The sequence below is a fragment of the Barbus barbus genome, assembly GCF_936440315.1.
Source record: "Barbus barbus genome assembly, chromosome: 21".
NCBI classification, from domain to species: domain Eukaryota; kingdom Metazoa; phylum Chordata; class Actinopteri; order Cypriniformes; family Cyprinidae; genus Barbus; species Barbus barbus.
The window spans coordinates 17,401,299-17,416,132 of NC_136749.1; the positions used below are offsets into that span (position 1 = coordinate 17,401,299).

The following is a 14,834-nucleotide window of genomic DNA, read 5'->3' on the forward strand; positions in this document are numbered from 1 at the left end:
TAAATGAAGACATAGGCTACCAATCTTGGCCATTTCGAGAAGTGATAGATCACAAACATTGTAACAAAGGCTACTTTACAGACATCATGAATAATAGGCTATTTCTGGTGAACATGCTTGATTTATAATTCAGATCTCAGTCTTTTTCTGTTTTAAAAATAACTTTTTTTATTTGGTTGACATATAAGATTTGCCTTGAGTATTTGTTAACAATATTACCTATAAACTGGAGAATGCGAACATAATAAAATATACAATGTTTACATTCCTGCAGTGCAACAAGTAATCACATGTGATTTCATCTCATAAACAGCTTTTCTCAACCTGAAAGCATTGTTGAGACGTACCAATGACAGAGGACATAGCGAGCTATACTATAATGGGCGGCACCTGAAGCTTTAAGAGCTCAAATGCATGCAAATACTGAATGACCACCTCTATAGAACAATCCCAGATCACCCTGAGGATGTGGAATTTCGAGTGTCATACCTTCGGCATAACACTAACCTCCAGGGATTCCTAGGCATCTGGGATTCTGAGGGATTTAAAAAGCAGACACGCAGCCACTCACCAAAACATGATCTGGTATGGTGGAGCCCAGACGTTTCCATAGGTGATATTACTAAAGCTGAGAGGCGATACCTGGATGCACGATCGTAAGGGATGCTCAAGGGTTCGGTTGGGTACTAGTAGAAATGGTGGTAGGAGTTTCCGGTTAGAGAAACAGGAGCAAGAGAGCCGGTCCCAGTTCCAGGATTTTATTTGGATTATCTTTACATGTTTGAGTAGTTACAGGCACTTGCCCATAGGAGGTGCATGTGGGCTTGTGTGTATGGTCTACAATGAACAGAAAACAGTATACAATATAAGATCTGAAATATAAACAATAATATGGCTAGCATCAAATATCAAGTAATAAAGGCATTCAAGTTGCATTACTTTGGCAAAGTCTGTAAACAGGTGTACAATTTTAGCTTATGTATCTAAATTATGCAGTGGAACATGCACAGTTAAGCAGTATTAAACTAGTGTCAACATTTGACTTAGCATAGACTCTAAAACGGATAACTTACTTTTAATCAATCACTCACAGAAAAAAAAAACATGCAGTAGTCCATTTTCTTGCACAATGAACAAGTCATTAGCTCCACCCATACATATAGACTGCCTCCTGACACTTGTCCGGGCATGTTTTCACTTGATCAGCTTTGTCCAAGCATTAAAGTTATAGACATAAAGATACCTCTGGGTGGCGTCGTTAGGTTTTCATACATAGCCACCCCCAAATGTCACTAGGTGTTAGTAAACCCTACCTAAGTGCCAGGATTGGAGCTGTCATCATCCTCAAATTTGGGAAGTGGGATTAACAGACTGATAAGATCTTCTTGCACTACACATATATCTGCACAGTTTTGTTTTATTTAACTGGTTTGCACTCTATCTATTCTGCCATGTGCCTTATGCCACTTTATCTATCTCTTTCTTTATTTTTCTACAATGTCCTCATTTGTATATCTGTATAGTTGTATGTACATATGTTTAAACTGTATTTATCTGTATTTGAACATCTACTGTCAGTGTTTTAAATGTTAACTGTATGCACCAAGGGTCTGAGAGTAACACAATTTCAATTCTCTGTATGTATGTGCCGTACATGTGGAAGAATTGACAATAAAGCAGACTTGACTGACTTGACTTGACTTAGCCGAGCCACCGGTCTGACATAAATTCGGTCCTGAACCCGAACTGCAACTGTCCTTATTCGTCCATCAGGTCCAGGGAAGGTACGGGTCACCTTGCCCACTAGCCAGAGGGCTCGTGGAAGTTGGGGTCCATGATAAGCACTACCTGGTCGATCCTGAGCTGGTCATTGTCCTTTTGCCACTTTTGTCTTTCCTGGAGACTTGGCAGGTAGAGATGAATAAATCTGGCCCAGAACTGGTCCGCAAGTACTTGATTATGTCTCCATCTCCTGGTTCCTAGAAGACTGCTGGAGTCATACATCACTTGTGGGAGAGATGAGTCATGGCGTCCCATGAGCAGGATGCTAGGTGTGATAGGGTCTGGATCTGCGATATCGGATGAAATATAGCCTAAAGGCTTGGCATTCATGATGCCCTCCACTTCAGTGAGAACAGTGCGGAGGACAGTTTCAGGGACTGTCTGTTCCTTTAGAATGACTTTCAAGGCTTGTTTCACTGATTTGACTTCCCTTTGTGCTGGGAAGGAATAATCTGAAAGATATTTCCATATCCATAGCTTCATATGCCTCTTTAATCTCTCTGTTCCCTCCAGTGAAGTTGGTGCCATTATCTGAGAAGAGCTCAAAGGGCTTGCCTCTTCTAGGAATAAATCTCCGTAGAGACGTCAAGAAGGCATTGGTGTCAAAACTCTCGAGTAGATCCAGATGGAGGCATCGGGTGGTCATACATTTGAAGACTATTCCCCATCTCTTTTCAGTTCGTCGTCCTATTTTTACTGTGAATGGCCCAAAACAGTCCATGAGGTCCTGCGCCGATCAGCTCGCTGGTTTGTTCACGTCTATCTTTAATGAGTCCCTTGCTACCTCCGTGGTCCCCACCTCATTCAAAAAATCCATCATTATCCCTGTGCCAAAGAACAATAAACCCTCTTGCCTGAATGACTATCGCCCAGTTGCCCTCACATCTATAGTCATGAAGGTTTTTGAGAGACTTGTAAAGAGCCACATTTGCTCCTCCATCCCTGATACTCTGGACCCTCTTCAGTTTGCCTATCGCCCAAACAGATCCACGGACGATGCCATTTCTCACGTCCTCCACTCTTCCCTCACACACTTGGACAGCAACAATGGGAATTATGTAAGGCTGCTATTCATTGACTATAGCTCAGCTTTCAACACTATAGTCCCCATCAAGCTGGCATCTAAACTCACAGACCTCGGCTTAAACTCCTCACTCTGTGACTGGATTCAAGACTTCCTCACCGGCAGACCTCAAGTGGTGAAAGTTGGCCAGTTCACCTCAAACTCCATCACTCTGAACATAGGAGCCCCACAGGGCTGTGTCCTGAGTCCCCTGCTCTACTCTCTCTACACGCATGACTGCGTGTCCTCTCACAGCTCCACATCTATTGTCAAATTCGCTGATGATACTGTGGTTCTGGGCCTCATCTCCAACAACGATGAGACCGCATACTTGGATGAGGTAGAGAGTCTCACATCATGGTGCCAGGACAACTGTCTCTCTCTGAATGTGAGCAAAACTAAAGAGCTGATCATGGACTTTAGGAAGAGACAGCAGCAGCCCTACACTCCTCTTATGATCAGTGGGACCCCTGTGGAGAGGGTGAGTAGCTTCAAGTACCTCGGTGTAAACATCTCCGAGAACCTGACTTGGACTACACACATCCAAACACAGGTCAAGAAAGCCAGGCAAAGACTGTACCATCTGCGACAGCTGAGGAAATTCAGGGTCTCACCAGCAATCCTGAAAACTTTCTATTCAGGGACCATAGAAAGTGTATTTAGACCATAGAAAGTGTATTGTGCATCTCAGTGTGGTATGGAAACAGCTCCAATCAGGACTGCAAAGCACTACAGAGAGTTGTGCGCTTAGCTGAGCGCATCTCAGGGTCTGCTCTCCCCTCTCTGCAGGACATCTACCTCAAACGCTGCAAAAATAGAGCTGTTAAAATTTTCAAGGACTCTAATCACCCTGGTAACCGTCTATTCACTTTGCTTCCATCTGGTAAGCGCTTCCGTAGCCTGATGGCAAAAACTGAGAGACTTAGGAGGAGCTTCTTCCCCCAGGCCATCAGGCTCCTAAACTCTAACTCTGTGTCATAACATCACTTGACACCATGTAAATAGCACCATATCAATAAGCTATTCATAATTTTTCTCTACCTCATATTGCTGCTATTTAAATACCCTGTACAACTTTTTTGCACTTTATTTTTGCACATTCCTCTTATTACTATTTAAGTCAACAACATACTGACCTACACATTTATATTTTTTATCTTATCTTTTATTTTATTTTATTTTATTCTTTCTACTTTTCTTCTCTTAATATTTGTATACTTTATAATTGCACTGTCCTTGGAGCGGACCTGACCTACATTTCACTGCTGGTTATACTCTGTATAATTGTGTATGTGACAAATAAAAATCTTGAATCTTGAATCTTGAATCTTCACTAATGCATCTGCTTCAAACACCGCTGTGGTGTGTAACTTAACAGATGTGATGGAGGCCAAGTGGAAAAGCATGGTCAGCAGTGAATGTGATCTAAACTTGTGTTTGCTTCTCCCAGCATATGCCGTCTGAGAGAGGAATACTGCAGGTCACCATAGGCTCCACAAGAACACAGCACTGTCATGTCCACTACACCTGCTCCTCTTTCCAGATCCCTCCAGTCAGAGGATCAACATGATGGGGCTGTTGGTGTATATCTAGCACAGCCTTCACCATTTAACACACTTCATCAACACATTAGTGTGATACCCAGACTGAAAGATTGTTAAATGTTTTTAAATGGGTCAGATGGTATTTCTTTTGGTAGTATATGTTTGGTACATCTATATATATATATATATATATATATATATATTAACAGTTGAAATGTTGTGTTTTGAGTTGGGTATTAACAGTGCTATGAAATAATATTTATGATTTATTGCTGTATAAATAAAACTGAATTGAATTAACCATAAATGCAGATCTGCTTGTGATTTTATTTTTTATTGATTGTCAACAAAATGGGGCCATTCAAAACCTTTATAAAGTCCTCCTTCCTCTGTAAACTATCTTCTAATGGCTGACACAACACATGCAGGTAAGGGCTGCCCAGAACACCATAGGCCCAGCGGACAACTTGTCTGTATGCTGTCATTATTGATTGTGTTATACCAATGGCATCAAAAAGTGTTACTTATAGGTAGTCATGACCTAAATAGAGTTAACTTGTATAATAATAATTTCATATAAGCTATCTGGATACATAACGTAATAAATACCAGGTACACTGTCACAAACGCATCCTCACAGTCACACAGTCACACACGCATCTTCACATTCTCACACTCTCACACACCCACACTTACACTCACACTGTCACACCCATACTCACACACTGTCACACACGCATCCTCACACACTCACACATGCATCCTCACATACTCACACTCTCACACACGCATCCTCACTCACACATACACGCATCCTCACAGTCACACATGCATCTTCACACTCTCACACACCCATACTTACACTCACACTGTCACACCCATACTCACACTGTCACATATGCATCCTCACATACTCACACACATCCTCACATACTCACACACGCATACTCACATACTCACACTCTCTCAAACTCACACACGCATCCTCACATACTCACTGTCACACATGCATACTCACATACTCACACTCTCTCAAACACACACACCCTCACATACTCACACTCTCACACACACACATCCTCATATACTCACACATATCCTCACATACTCACACTCTCACACACGCATACTCATATACTCACACTCTCACACACACGCATCTTCATATACTCACACATATCCTCACATACTCACACTCTCACACACACACATATCCTCACATACTCACACTCTCACACACACACATATCCTCACATACTCACACTCTCTCAAACACACACACACACACACACACCTTCACATACTCACACTCTCACACACACATGCATCTTAATATACTCACACATATCCTCACATACTCACACTCTCACACACACATATCCTCACATACTCACACTCTCACACACGCATACTCATATACTCACACACATACTCACACTCACACACACGCATCCTCGTATACTCACACATATCCTCACATACTCACACTCTCTCAAACACACACACACACACACCCTCACAAACTCACACTCTCACACACACGCATCCTCACATACTCACTCTCTCAAACACACACACACACACACACACACACACACACACCCTCACATACTCACACTCACACACACGCATCCTCATATACTCACACACATCCTCACATACTTACACTCTCACACACACTCTCTCAAACACACACACACACACACACACACACACACACACACACACACCCTCACATACTCACACTCTCACACACACGCATCCTCACACACATTCACATAACACACTCTCTTACAATATGTCTGTCTCACACATAACATCCTCTCACATACATGTCTTTATAGCAAACATCCTCCACAAGCATGCCCTATGCAAATTCTAATTACTCTGCTTTTATTATTTCTATATTTGGAGCATATGTTACAGTCTATGTTTTATTACTAATGATTTTTTTCATTGAACAGATGCCTTTTTAAGATGAACCCTGAGAAGGGATCAAAAGTGGAGAAGACCACATCAAGAAAGCTAACAGCAGTCAGTCCGAAGGTTCTTTCATTGATTAGCAAGATTGCGGACTATGAATGGATGGACTAAAAACTTTGAGAGTCAGATCATCCTTCATTGCCTAGCAGGCTTAATATAGTTGGCGATCATTTGCTTTCGTGGTTTCATAATTTATTTTTTTGTCCATGCCTTTTGTGTTGTCAAGATGAATTCATCTGTTCCCAGGTCATTCGGATTTGTTTATCAAATTGTTAAATTTTTACAGATTTGAAAAATTCATTTTATTGTATATTGCTGCAGCTTTGATTTTTTTAAAATAATTTTATACTGTTGCAGTTATAAATTGTGTTGTTGCAGAAATTTAAACTTTTGGAGTAATTTGTATATTTGAATATTGTTGCAGTTATTATATTGCTGTAGTTTTAAACAAAGAATATAAGTAAATTGCAGTTATGCTATATTGATATTCTTGCATTTGAGATGTTATACTCTTGCAGATGAATAAATTATTAAAACTGTTTTATGGCTGATTATTTGAATTAAAGCAGTGTTCAAAATGGATAATTTCATGTTTTTTTTACGTAACTTTCCTCAATATTTAAGTAAAGTTCCATATTGAATATTAAAAGCTCAAGAAAATACAGAAAATATTGTGTAAAATTACAGAAAAAAACTGTTTTTTGAATTACGGAAAAATACTGTTATTTAATGTGCCTGTTATTTTACGTTTTTTTTACGGCACCCCAGCTGCCGGAATTTTACCGTTTTTTTACGGGATTTTTTAAATGAAAAGAAAATGAAACCATATTTGAATGCATGAAATTACTCATTTTACATTCTTACATTATTGTCCTTTGTACAGAGCTCGATTTAAGTATGACAAAAATGCTGCAATGAATTCATTTAGACAACTAATAGAATGTTAAACATTGACTGAAATCTTTTTCAGAGTTCATTGATTATATAAAATTCAGTGAAGGTTGACTATAGTTATCTGCATGTCTCATCCATGAGTGGGTCTATGCAATGATGGAGAACAAGGTTTTGGGGGTGTTAAGACCCAGAACCAAGCTTACCGAGCAATAAAGCTATAGGCTAGCGAGCCCTTTAATAAAATACCTGGAGCATAGGTAATACAAAAATAAAACAAAAATTGTCATTCACTCAGTATTACTTGAGGTAATTCACAACTATCTCAATTACAATTAAGTACAAATGAATTGTATTCAGTTGTGTTACACGTTTGTGAATGGGCATTTGATTTACATTTGAGAGAAACTGAGAAGATTGTAAACAAGGAGACAAACTAGCCACCTTTCACTGAAAATTGCTGTTGTAAATTCAAAATAGGCCATCTGTGTAATTCAAGTAGATTCAATGAGTTGAAAACTCTTGCTACTTCATACTTCAGTACAAAACAATGCTGACTTTGACAAAAAAGAGAGATTTTTAAATGTTATAATAGTGATTTTATAATGTTTAAATATAAATCCATTAGCAAAACATGTGAAAAGAACTATATTACAGAGTGGAAATGGTAAAGGAGACAATAAATGATCCTCTGCTGCCATTTAGTGGTCATAGTGGGAATCATGACATTCATTTTAACAGTATTTGTTTTTCTGACAGGTGAAATCTTGGCAGAAATCTTCCACTTAGCATGGCAAATTTTCCATGAAATATCTCTTTAAGTAAAAAAAAAATAAAATTTTTTTTTGCCTTTAAATGGTCTCTCAGTCTAGTTCTGTAGGCTACACAATCATGGGGAAGACTGCTGACTTGACAGTTGTCCAAAAGACGACCATTGACACCTTGCACAAGGAGGGCAAGACACAAAAGATCATTGCTAAAGAGGCTGGCTGTTCACAGAGCTCTGTGTCCAAGCATATTAATAGAGAGGCGAAGGGAAGGACAAGATGTGGTAGAAAAAAGTGTACAAGCAATAGGGATAACCGCACTCTGGAGAGGATTGTGAAACAAAACCCATTCAAAAATGTGGGGGAGATTCACAAAGAGTGGACTGCAGCTGGAGTCAGTGCTTCAAGAACCACCACGCACAGACGTATGCAAGACATAGGTTTCAGCTGTCGCATTCCTTGTGTCAAGCCACTCTTGAACAAGAGACAGCATCAGAAGCGTCTTGCCTGGGCTAAAGACAAAAAGGACTGAACTGCTGCTGAGTGGTCCAAGTTATGTTCTCTGATGAAAGTAAATTTTGCATTTCCTTTGAAAATCAAGGTCCCAGAGTCTGGAGGAAGAGAGGAGAGGCACATAATCCACGTTGCTTGAGGTCCAGTGTAAAGTTTCCACAGTCATTGATGGTTTGGGGTGCCATGTCATCTGCTGGTGATGGTCCATTGTGTTTTCTGAGGTCCAAGGTCAATGCAGCTGTCTACCAGGAAGTTTTAGAGCACTTCATGCTTCCTGCTGCTGACCAACTTTATGGAGATGCAGATTTAATTTTCCAACAGGACTTGGCACCTGCACACACTGCCAAAGCTATACCAGTACCTGGTTTAAGGACAATGGTATCCCTGTTCTTGATTGGCCAGCAAACTCGCCTGACCTTAACCCCATAGAAAACCTATGGGGTATTGTGAAGAGGAAGATGCAATACGCCAGACCCTACAATTCAGAAGAGCTGAAGGCCACTATCAGAGCAACATAGGCTCTCATAACACCTGAGCAGTGCCACAGACTGATCGACTCCATGCCACGCCGCATTGCTGCAGTAATCCAGGCCAAAGGAGACCCAACTAAATATTGAGTGCTGTACATGCTCATACTTTTCATGTTCATACTTTTCAATATTTTTTTTTTGCATTGGTCTTAATTGATATTTTAATTTTCTGAGATACTGAATTTGGGACTTTCATTAGTTGTCAGTTATAATCATCAAAATTAAAGGAAATAAACGTTTGAAATATATCAGTCTGTGTGTAATGAATGAATCTAATATACAAGTTTCACTTTTTGAATGGTATTACTGAAATAAATTAACTTTTTCATGATATTCTAATTTTATGACCAGCACCTGGCCTATTAAAATTACCTAACTAAAAAGTGAGCAATATTACATGTGTTTGAAAATGAAATTGAATAAAAAAATGTGTTCTACAGTCTGGGGGTCTGCCATCAGCAGTTAATGGGGATGTTATGTGACACTTTTCTTTTTTTTCTTGTTTTTACTTTCCACTTTTTCCCTATGGCAATAAAAAAGGGGGAAGGGGGTTCAAATAAATAAATAAATAAACACTAAATTCGGTATGCAGGTATAATATGCACTATGTGAAGAATTCCCTTCCTCCCCTTTCATTTCTTTTGTAGCTCGGAGCTTCGTTCCATCTCTCACTGTATCCGCTCGCGCTCGGAGCCGCTGAGTCACGTGATGGCATGACAACCAGACACAGCGTAGCAGGGCAGGAGCAGCAATGCCTGCACACGAGATGTGAAAAGAGCGGCATATACACCCACAGACACGTCTACACTTTGTTGTATGTATTAAGCAATGTTATTAAGTGTATAGGAGAAAAAAATTAACCTAAAGTATCGATCTTATCAGGCTAGTATCGATCCGATACCAATACCAACCACCCCTAATGTTCACACAGTTCACAATAAGCATATGAAAGAGTTCCTAACGTCTAGTAGGCGCCGATTTGCTGAGGTGGAACATTATTTCCTATAGGAATTTTGTTTTAATTACACATTGAGTGACTTTATTTGGAAGGTTTTGATCAGTTCAAGCTTTCGTTTCTGCTATTGTTTGTTTTTGAAACAGAGGGCGGGGAAGTGAAACGCGGTGAAAAAAGAAAAAAAAAATCCCGCTCTTTCGTTCAGAGTTTCTTTGGGGGCAGAAGAAGTACAATCTGAAAATATCGTCTCTCTGGTAGCAGGTAACATATATATATTTTTTTTTTCTGGGGGAAATTTTTTAATGTACTTTTATATTCACATATTCATGATTAATGTAATTGATTATTCAGGTTTTATCAGTAACCACAGTTTGCCCGTCATTTAATATCAAGTAAATATAAAAAAATCATTCACATACGTTAATGTTGACAATGACAGATGATGGCATATTTGTGCAACTGCTAATAATTGTTTGTTTTTAGTGATTTTAATGAACTCGATTTGTTTGTCAAACATATAAAACTTAAATTTGTGGCGCCACCGCCTTTGTCACAACCTTGAGATATAATCTAAGTAAACCCTTGCACACAAAAAAGTTTTATTTCCTCTTTTTGAATGTTTTTCTTCAAAAAAAGTAGTATACTTCAAGTATATTTTATTAAGTTTACTTAAGTAAAATTCAAGTATATTTGTAAGTATGCTTTATGTAGTAAGTATATAAATATCAGTGTACTAGTAGTATACTCGTAAGTGTACTATTTCAAAACTCCTTGGGACTAAATTGGCCCACTTTCTAGTATATAAAATATACTTTTAAGTACCAGTAGTAAACTTTGAGTTTTTAGCTTGTACTGCAACTATACTGAAAGTGAACTTATAGGTATAGCCTACTGATAGTTTACTAATTCAATACTTGTTGTAGCATTTTTAGTGTACTTTGTAGTATAGTCTCAGTAAACTACTAGTTTAGTAGTTTTATACTGCAAGTATACTCGTAAGTTTTCTTTAAGTGAACTTTACATCATGCTTTAAGTATACTACCATGTCCCTATTTATTAATTTGTATATATTTTGTTATATGAATATCTGAGCATACAAAACATCAAAAGAAAGAACAGATTATTACTGCTTGTAAACAAAAACATTTTATTCTAGCCTCATGCATTCTTTTTTAAACACTTGAATGTGGGTAAGTTTCATAAATAAAAAATAAATAAACAACATTTTGAATAAAAAGCTGAAAAAGGCCATGAATTGGATTCAGAATGATAATCAAAAATTTTTATTTTATATTGAAATCTGAAAAAATGAAAAAACGGCACATTTTTAGTTTTTCATTTGTTCAAACAAAACGAAAACTCTTTCAATTCACTTAAAGTTTTTATGTTCAGGGACAGAAAATGAATAAACAACTTGAAAATTTGATCTCTACATGTGGACAGGAGTGAAACGCCCCTCTCCACTGATTGGTCAACCAAGCATTACATCATAATAATAGTCCTTAAAAAAAAAAAAAAAAAAAAAAAAAACCCCAACATAATATTAGTCCTTTTGTATAGTCATGTTAGATTACATGTGGAAGCATTTGTTGTTTAGGTTTCTTCTTTGCTTGTGTTTTTTGGAAATTCTGTACAGAAGATGTGTACTAGCGCCCCCTACCATATAACAATGAAAACACGGATTCTACGAGCACAAGTATAGATATAGTATAGAGCTCAAATATATTTAGACTTTTTCTAAGTACAAGTCAAGTATACTTAAATGTCATTTTAAGTATATTTCTGAGAAGCCCATAAAAAGTAGACTAAAAGTATACTTTCCTCTTTTTAGTTTAAAAGAAGTATACTAATAGCACACTTGAATAAACTTCTTTTTTTTTGTATGGGAACGTTCAAAAACAGAGACTGTTAAGGCAATCAGACCACCTGACTAAACCTGCAAACCAAAGTTTTTGATGGTGGATTACATTTTTGTTTTTGCTGGAAAGCCAAATAAAACTGTACTAGTGAGTTGTTTAGTTAGAGCAGCTATCAGTGGTTTGCAAGGGGAAAATGCTGAGTTACCTTGTAAAACAGATGATAAGCTAACCCTCATCTTTTTCTCTGGTTTCAGAAAGAAAATGAGACGCACAAATATCCGAAATGTTACAGAGACATACTTTGAGGGACAGCATCTGAGTCTGTCAGACCTAAAAGAAATGGATATACAGAACGGATACCTGTATAAGAACAACATCCCTGCTTATCCTGAATCTGTGGAGTTCCACATAGAGAAAGTGTCTCATGTCACTGGAGAAAGTGGTCTTAGGGCTATTTTTCTCGATTCAGGGTTCAGACAGCCACCAGAGCTGGTGGCTAATGATCAGCCCCATTTCCTCTGGTGGGATTTGGCAGTCACATCTGATGACATATCCTCAGCTGAGGAGCATTTCCTCACGTCCTTATTCCCTCATCGAAGTTCTGCCCAAATTCGCAACCAGCCGCCCGTCCTTGAGCACTTCACCAGCTCAAAGGCCTTCCAGGAAAAATCTTCATATGGAAACTTCCGCTTCATCTTTTCATTTAAGGAGCTTCTTTGGCTCTATGGTGAGCAGTTCTGTGGTGACCAAAGTCCAGTTCTGCGCGTGTATGAGACTGGGCTCTACCGGCGAGAGATTGTCTATAAGGTTGTAGTGCATCCTCGTGACATAAATCTTTATGACAGTTATCCTCGACTGCCTAATCGGAAGGACAGTGTGTGTGGGTACCAAAATGGGGCTTTGTGGTGGCGCTGTCAAGCCCCCTCTGAAACCTACAAGCTGAAGCTTAAGGTGAACAAGTTGAATTGTAGTGTTCATGTGAGCCCCCACAAAGAAGAATACTATTTGTGGGATCATGTGTGTGTAGCTTTCCACATGGAGCCGGGGTGGGTGTTGCGTGTGGACCGGAACAGACTGTTTAAACGGGTGAATGCATGCGAAATGTCTCAGCCGTGTCTTCTGAGACCTCCAGATAGTCCATTGAGTTTAAACGAGGCTGAGTGTATACTAGCTGATCTTGAGGCAGAAATAGGCTAGGCTAAAACCACAGACCATGTCATGTAGATATTACATTCACAAGGAATTGCAAAGAATAATGATGCTATGCATGCGAGTTAGATCATTTACACCACTTGCCTTCATTAAACAGCTTAAATGCACAGCTAATAAAAATACAAAGCCTTACTTACAAAGCAACACATTTTTCAGTGCCATATTTTTCAATCAGTGTTTAAACTGTTAAGATATATATAGTTTTTTATATTTCATATATAATGTAAATTTGGCTACAACATCCAAAGCACATTCTTAGGGTGATGATGCAAACTTATGCAACATTATACTATCTAGTTGCAGCCTGCTGTTTTTGGTTTGTTTGATTCCTTATTAATTTGCCTTTGCACTTATTATCATAATTAAAAGGATAGTTCTGTCAGTAGGTTAGTTGTGTATAGGTTTATAGTGTTCTTACTTCATTGTTGTATGTCTGTATTTACGTAGCACCGTCGTCCTGTGAGGCACGACATTTCGTTCCACTGTATGTCCCCACATGTAGCGGAATGACAATAAAGCTCAACTTGACTTGACTTGAGTTCACCCAAAAATTTAAATTCTGTCATTAATTACTCATCCTCATGTCGCTCCAAACCCGCAAGACCTTTGTTCATCTTCGGAACATAAATTGGTAAGATATTTTTGATGAAATCCGAAGGCTTTCTGATCCTTCATAGACAGCAACGCAACTGAAATGTTCCCAGACCCAGAAACGTAGTAAGGAGGACACCTTTAATAAAAACAGTCCACATGACATCAGTGGTTCAACCGTAATTTTATAATGGCAGATCCGTGACTTGGAGGAGAAACGTGGCATAAAGTCCTTTTTTTTGTTTTATTTGCGCACAAAAAGTATTCTCTTAGCTTCGTAAAATTACGGTTGAACCACTGATGTCACATGGACTGTTTTACCGATGTCCTTACCTCGTTTCTGGGTCTGGGAACATTTCAGTTGCGTTGCTGTCTATGGAGGGTCAGAAAGCCTTTGGATTTCATCAAAAATATCTTCATTTGTGTTCCGAAGATGAATGAAGGTCTTATGGGTTTGGAACGACATGAGGTTGAGTAATTAATGACAGGATTGTCATTTTTGGGTGAACTATCCCTTTAAGTGAAGAATGGATCACATTTTAGCATTCATGTAGATGCCCAGATAATGATATATGCTTTTTATAATATAAAATAACGTTTAAGTTTTACATGTATGTTCACATTGTTTTTACAACCTCTACCACGTATTGAGTTATTTTGTACAAACTGTTTAAAAAACAAATTGTACTTCTAATTCTGTCCACCAGAGGTCTATATTGGCTAGCTGGTTATATTGCTTTGTCACATTTTTACTAAAACCTTGCTGATGTTTTCTGTCATTATTATTACTTTGATTTTGAACTGTAATTGTTTTTCTTTTAAGCATCTTTTTATGTTTGTTTTTTAAAATGTCATATTTTAGCCTAATATACTTAAATCTAATGTCTATTTGCACCAAAATGTCTTTTAGCTGTTTGAATCTGATCTGAATTAATATTGATCAGTGATGTTACTTAATATCAAGTTGGTCTACTGCTAAACCAATAAATATGACTATACCACAATAGCTGGCTTCCTAGTGTTCATCTGATAATTATGCAAGATTTATACATCCACACTCACATCATTTTGTAACAATGTCCAAACCTTTTTCATTTTCATGTTCCTTTAAATAGTGATAATGATAACAGCAGAAATGCATTTA

General features: G+C 38.3%; 1 protein-coding gene across 1 annotated transcript; it reads left to right on the forward strand.

The window, feature by feature from the left end:
* Positions 1–9,850: 9,850 nt before the first annotated feature.
* LOC306887197 (uncharacterized protein) lies at positions 9,851–14,548 on the forward strand. Its single transcript, XM_079444775.1, has 3 exons — positions 9,851–9,887; positions 10,175–10,289; positions 12,142–14,548. The coding sequence occupies exon 3, from the start codon at positions 12,149–12,151 to the stop codon at positions 13,082–13,084; it is 936 nt and encodes a 311-aa protein (XP_079300901.1). The 5' UTR covers positions 9,851–9,887; positions 10,175–10,289; positions 12,142–12,148; the 3' UTR covers positions 13,085–14,548.
* Positions 14,549–14,834: the final 286 nt, after the last annotated feature.

Coding starts and splice junctions, on each gene's coding strand:
- LOC306887197 (XM_079444775.1), top strand. CDS start 12,149: ATGAGACGCACAAATATCCGAAATGTTACAGAGACATACTTTGAGGGA.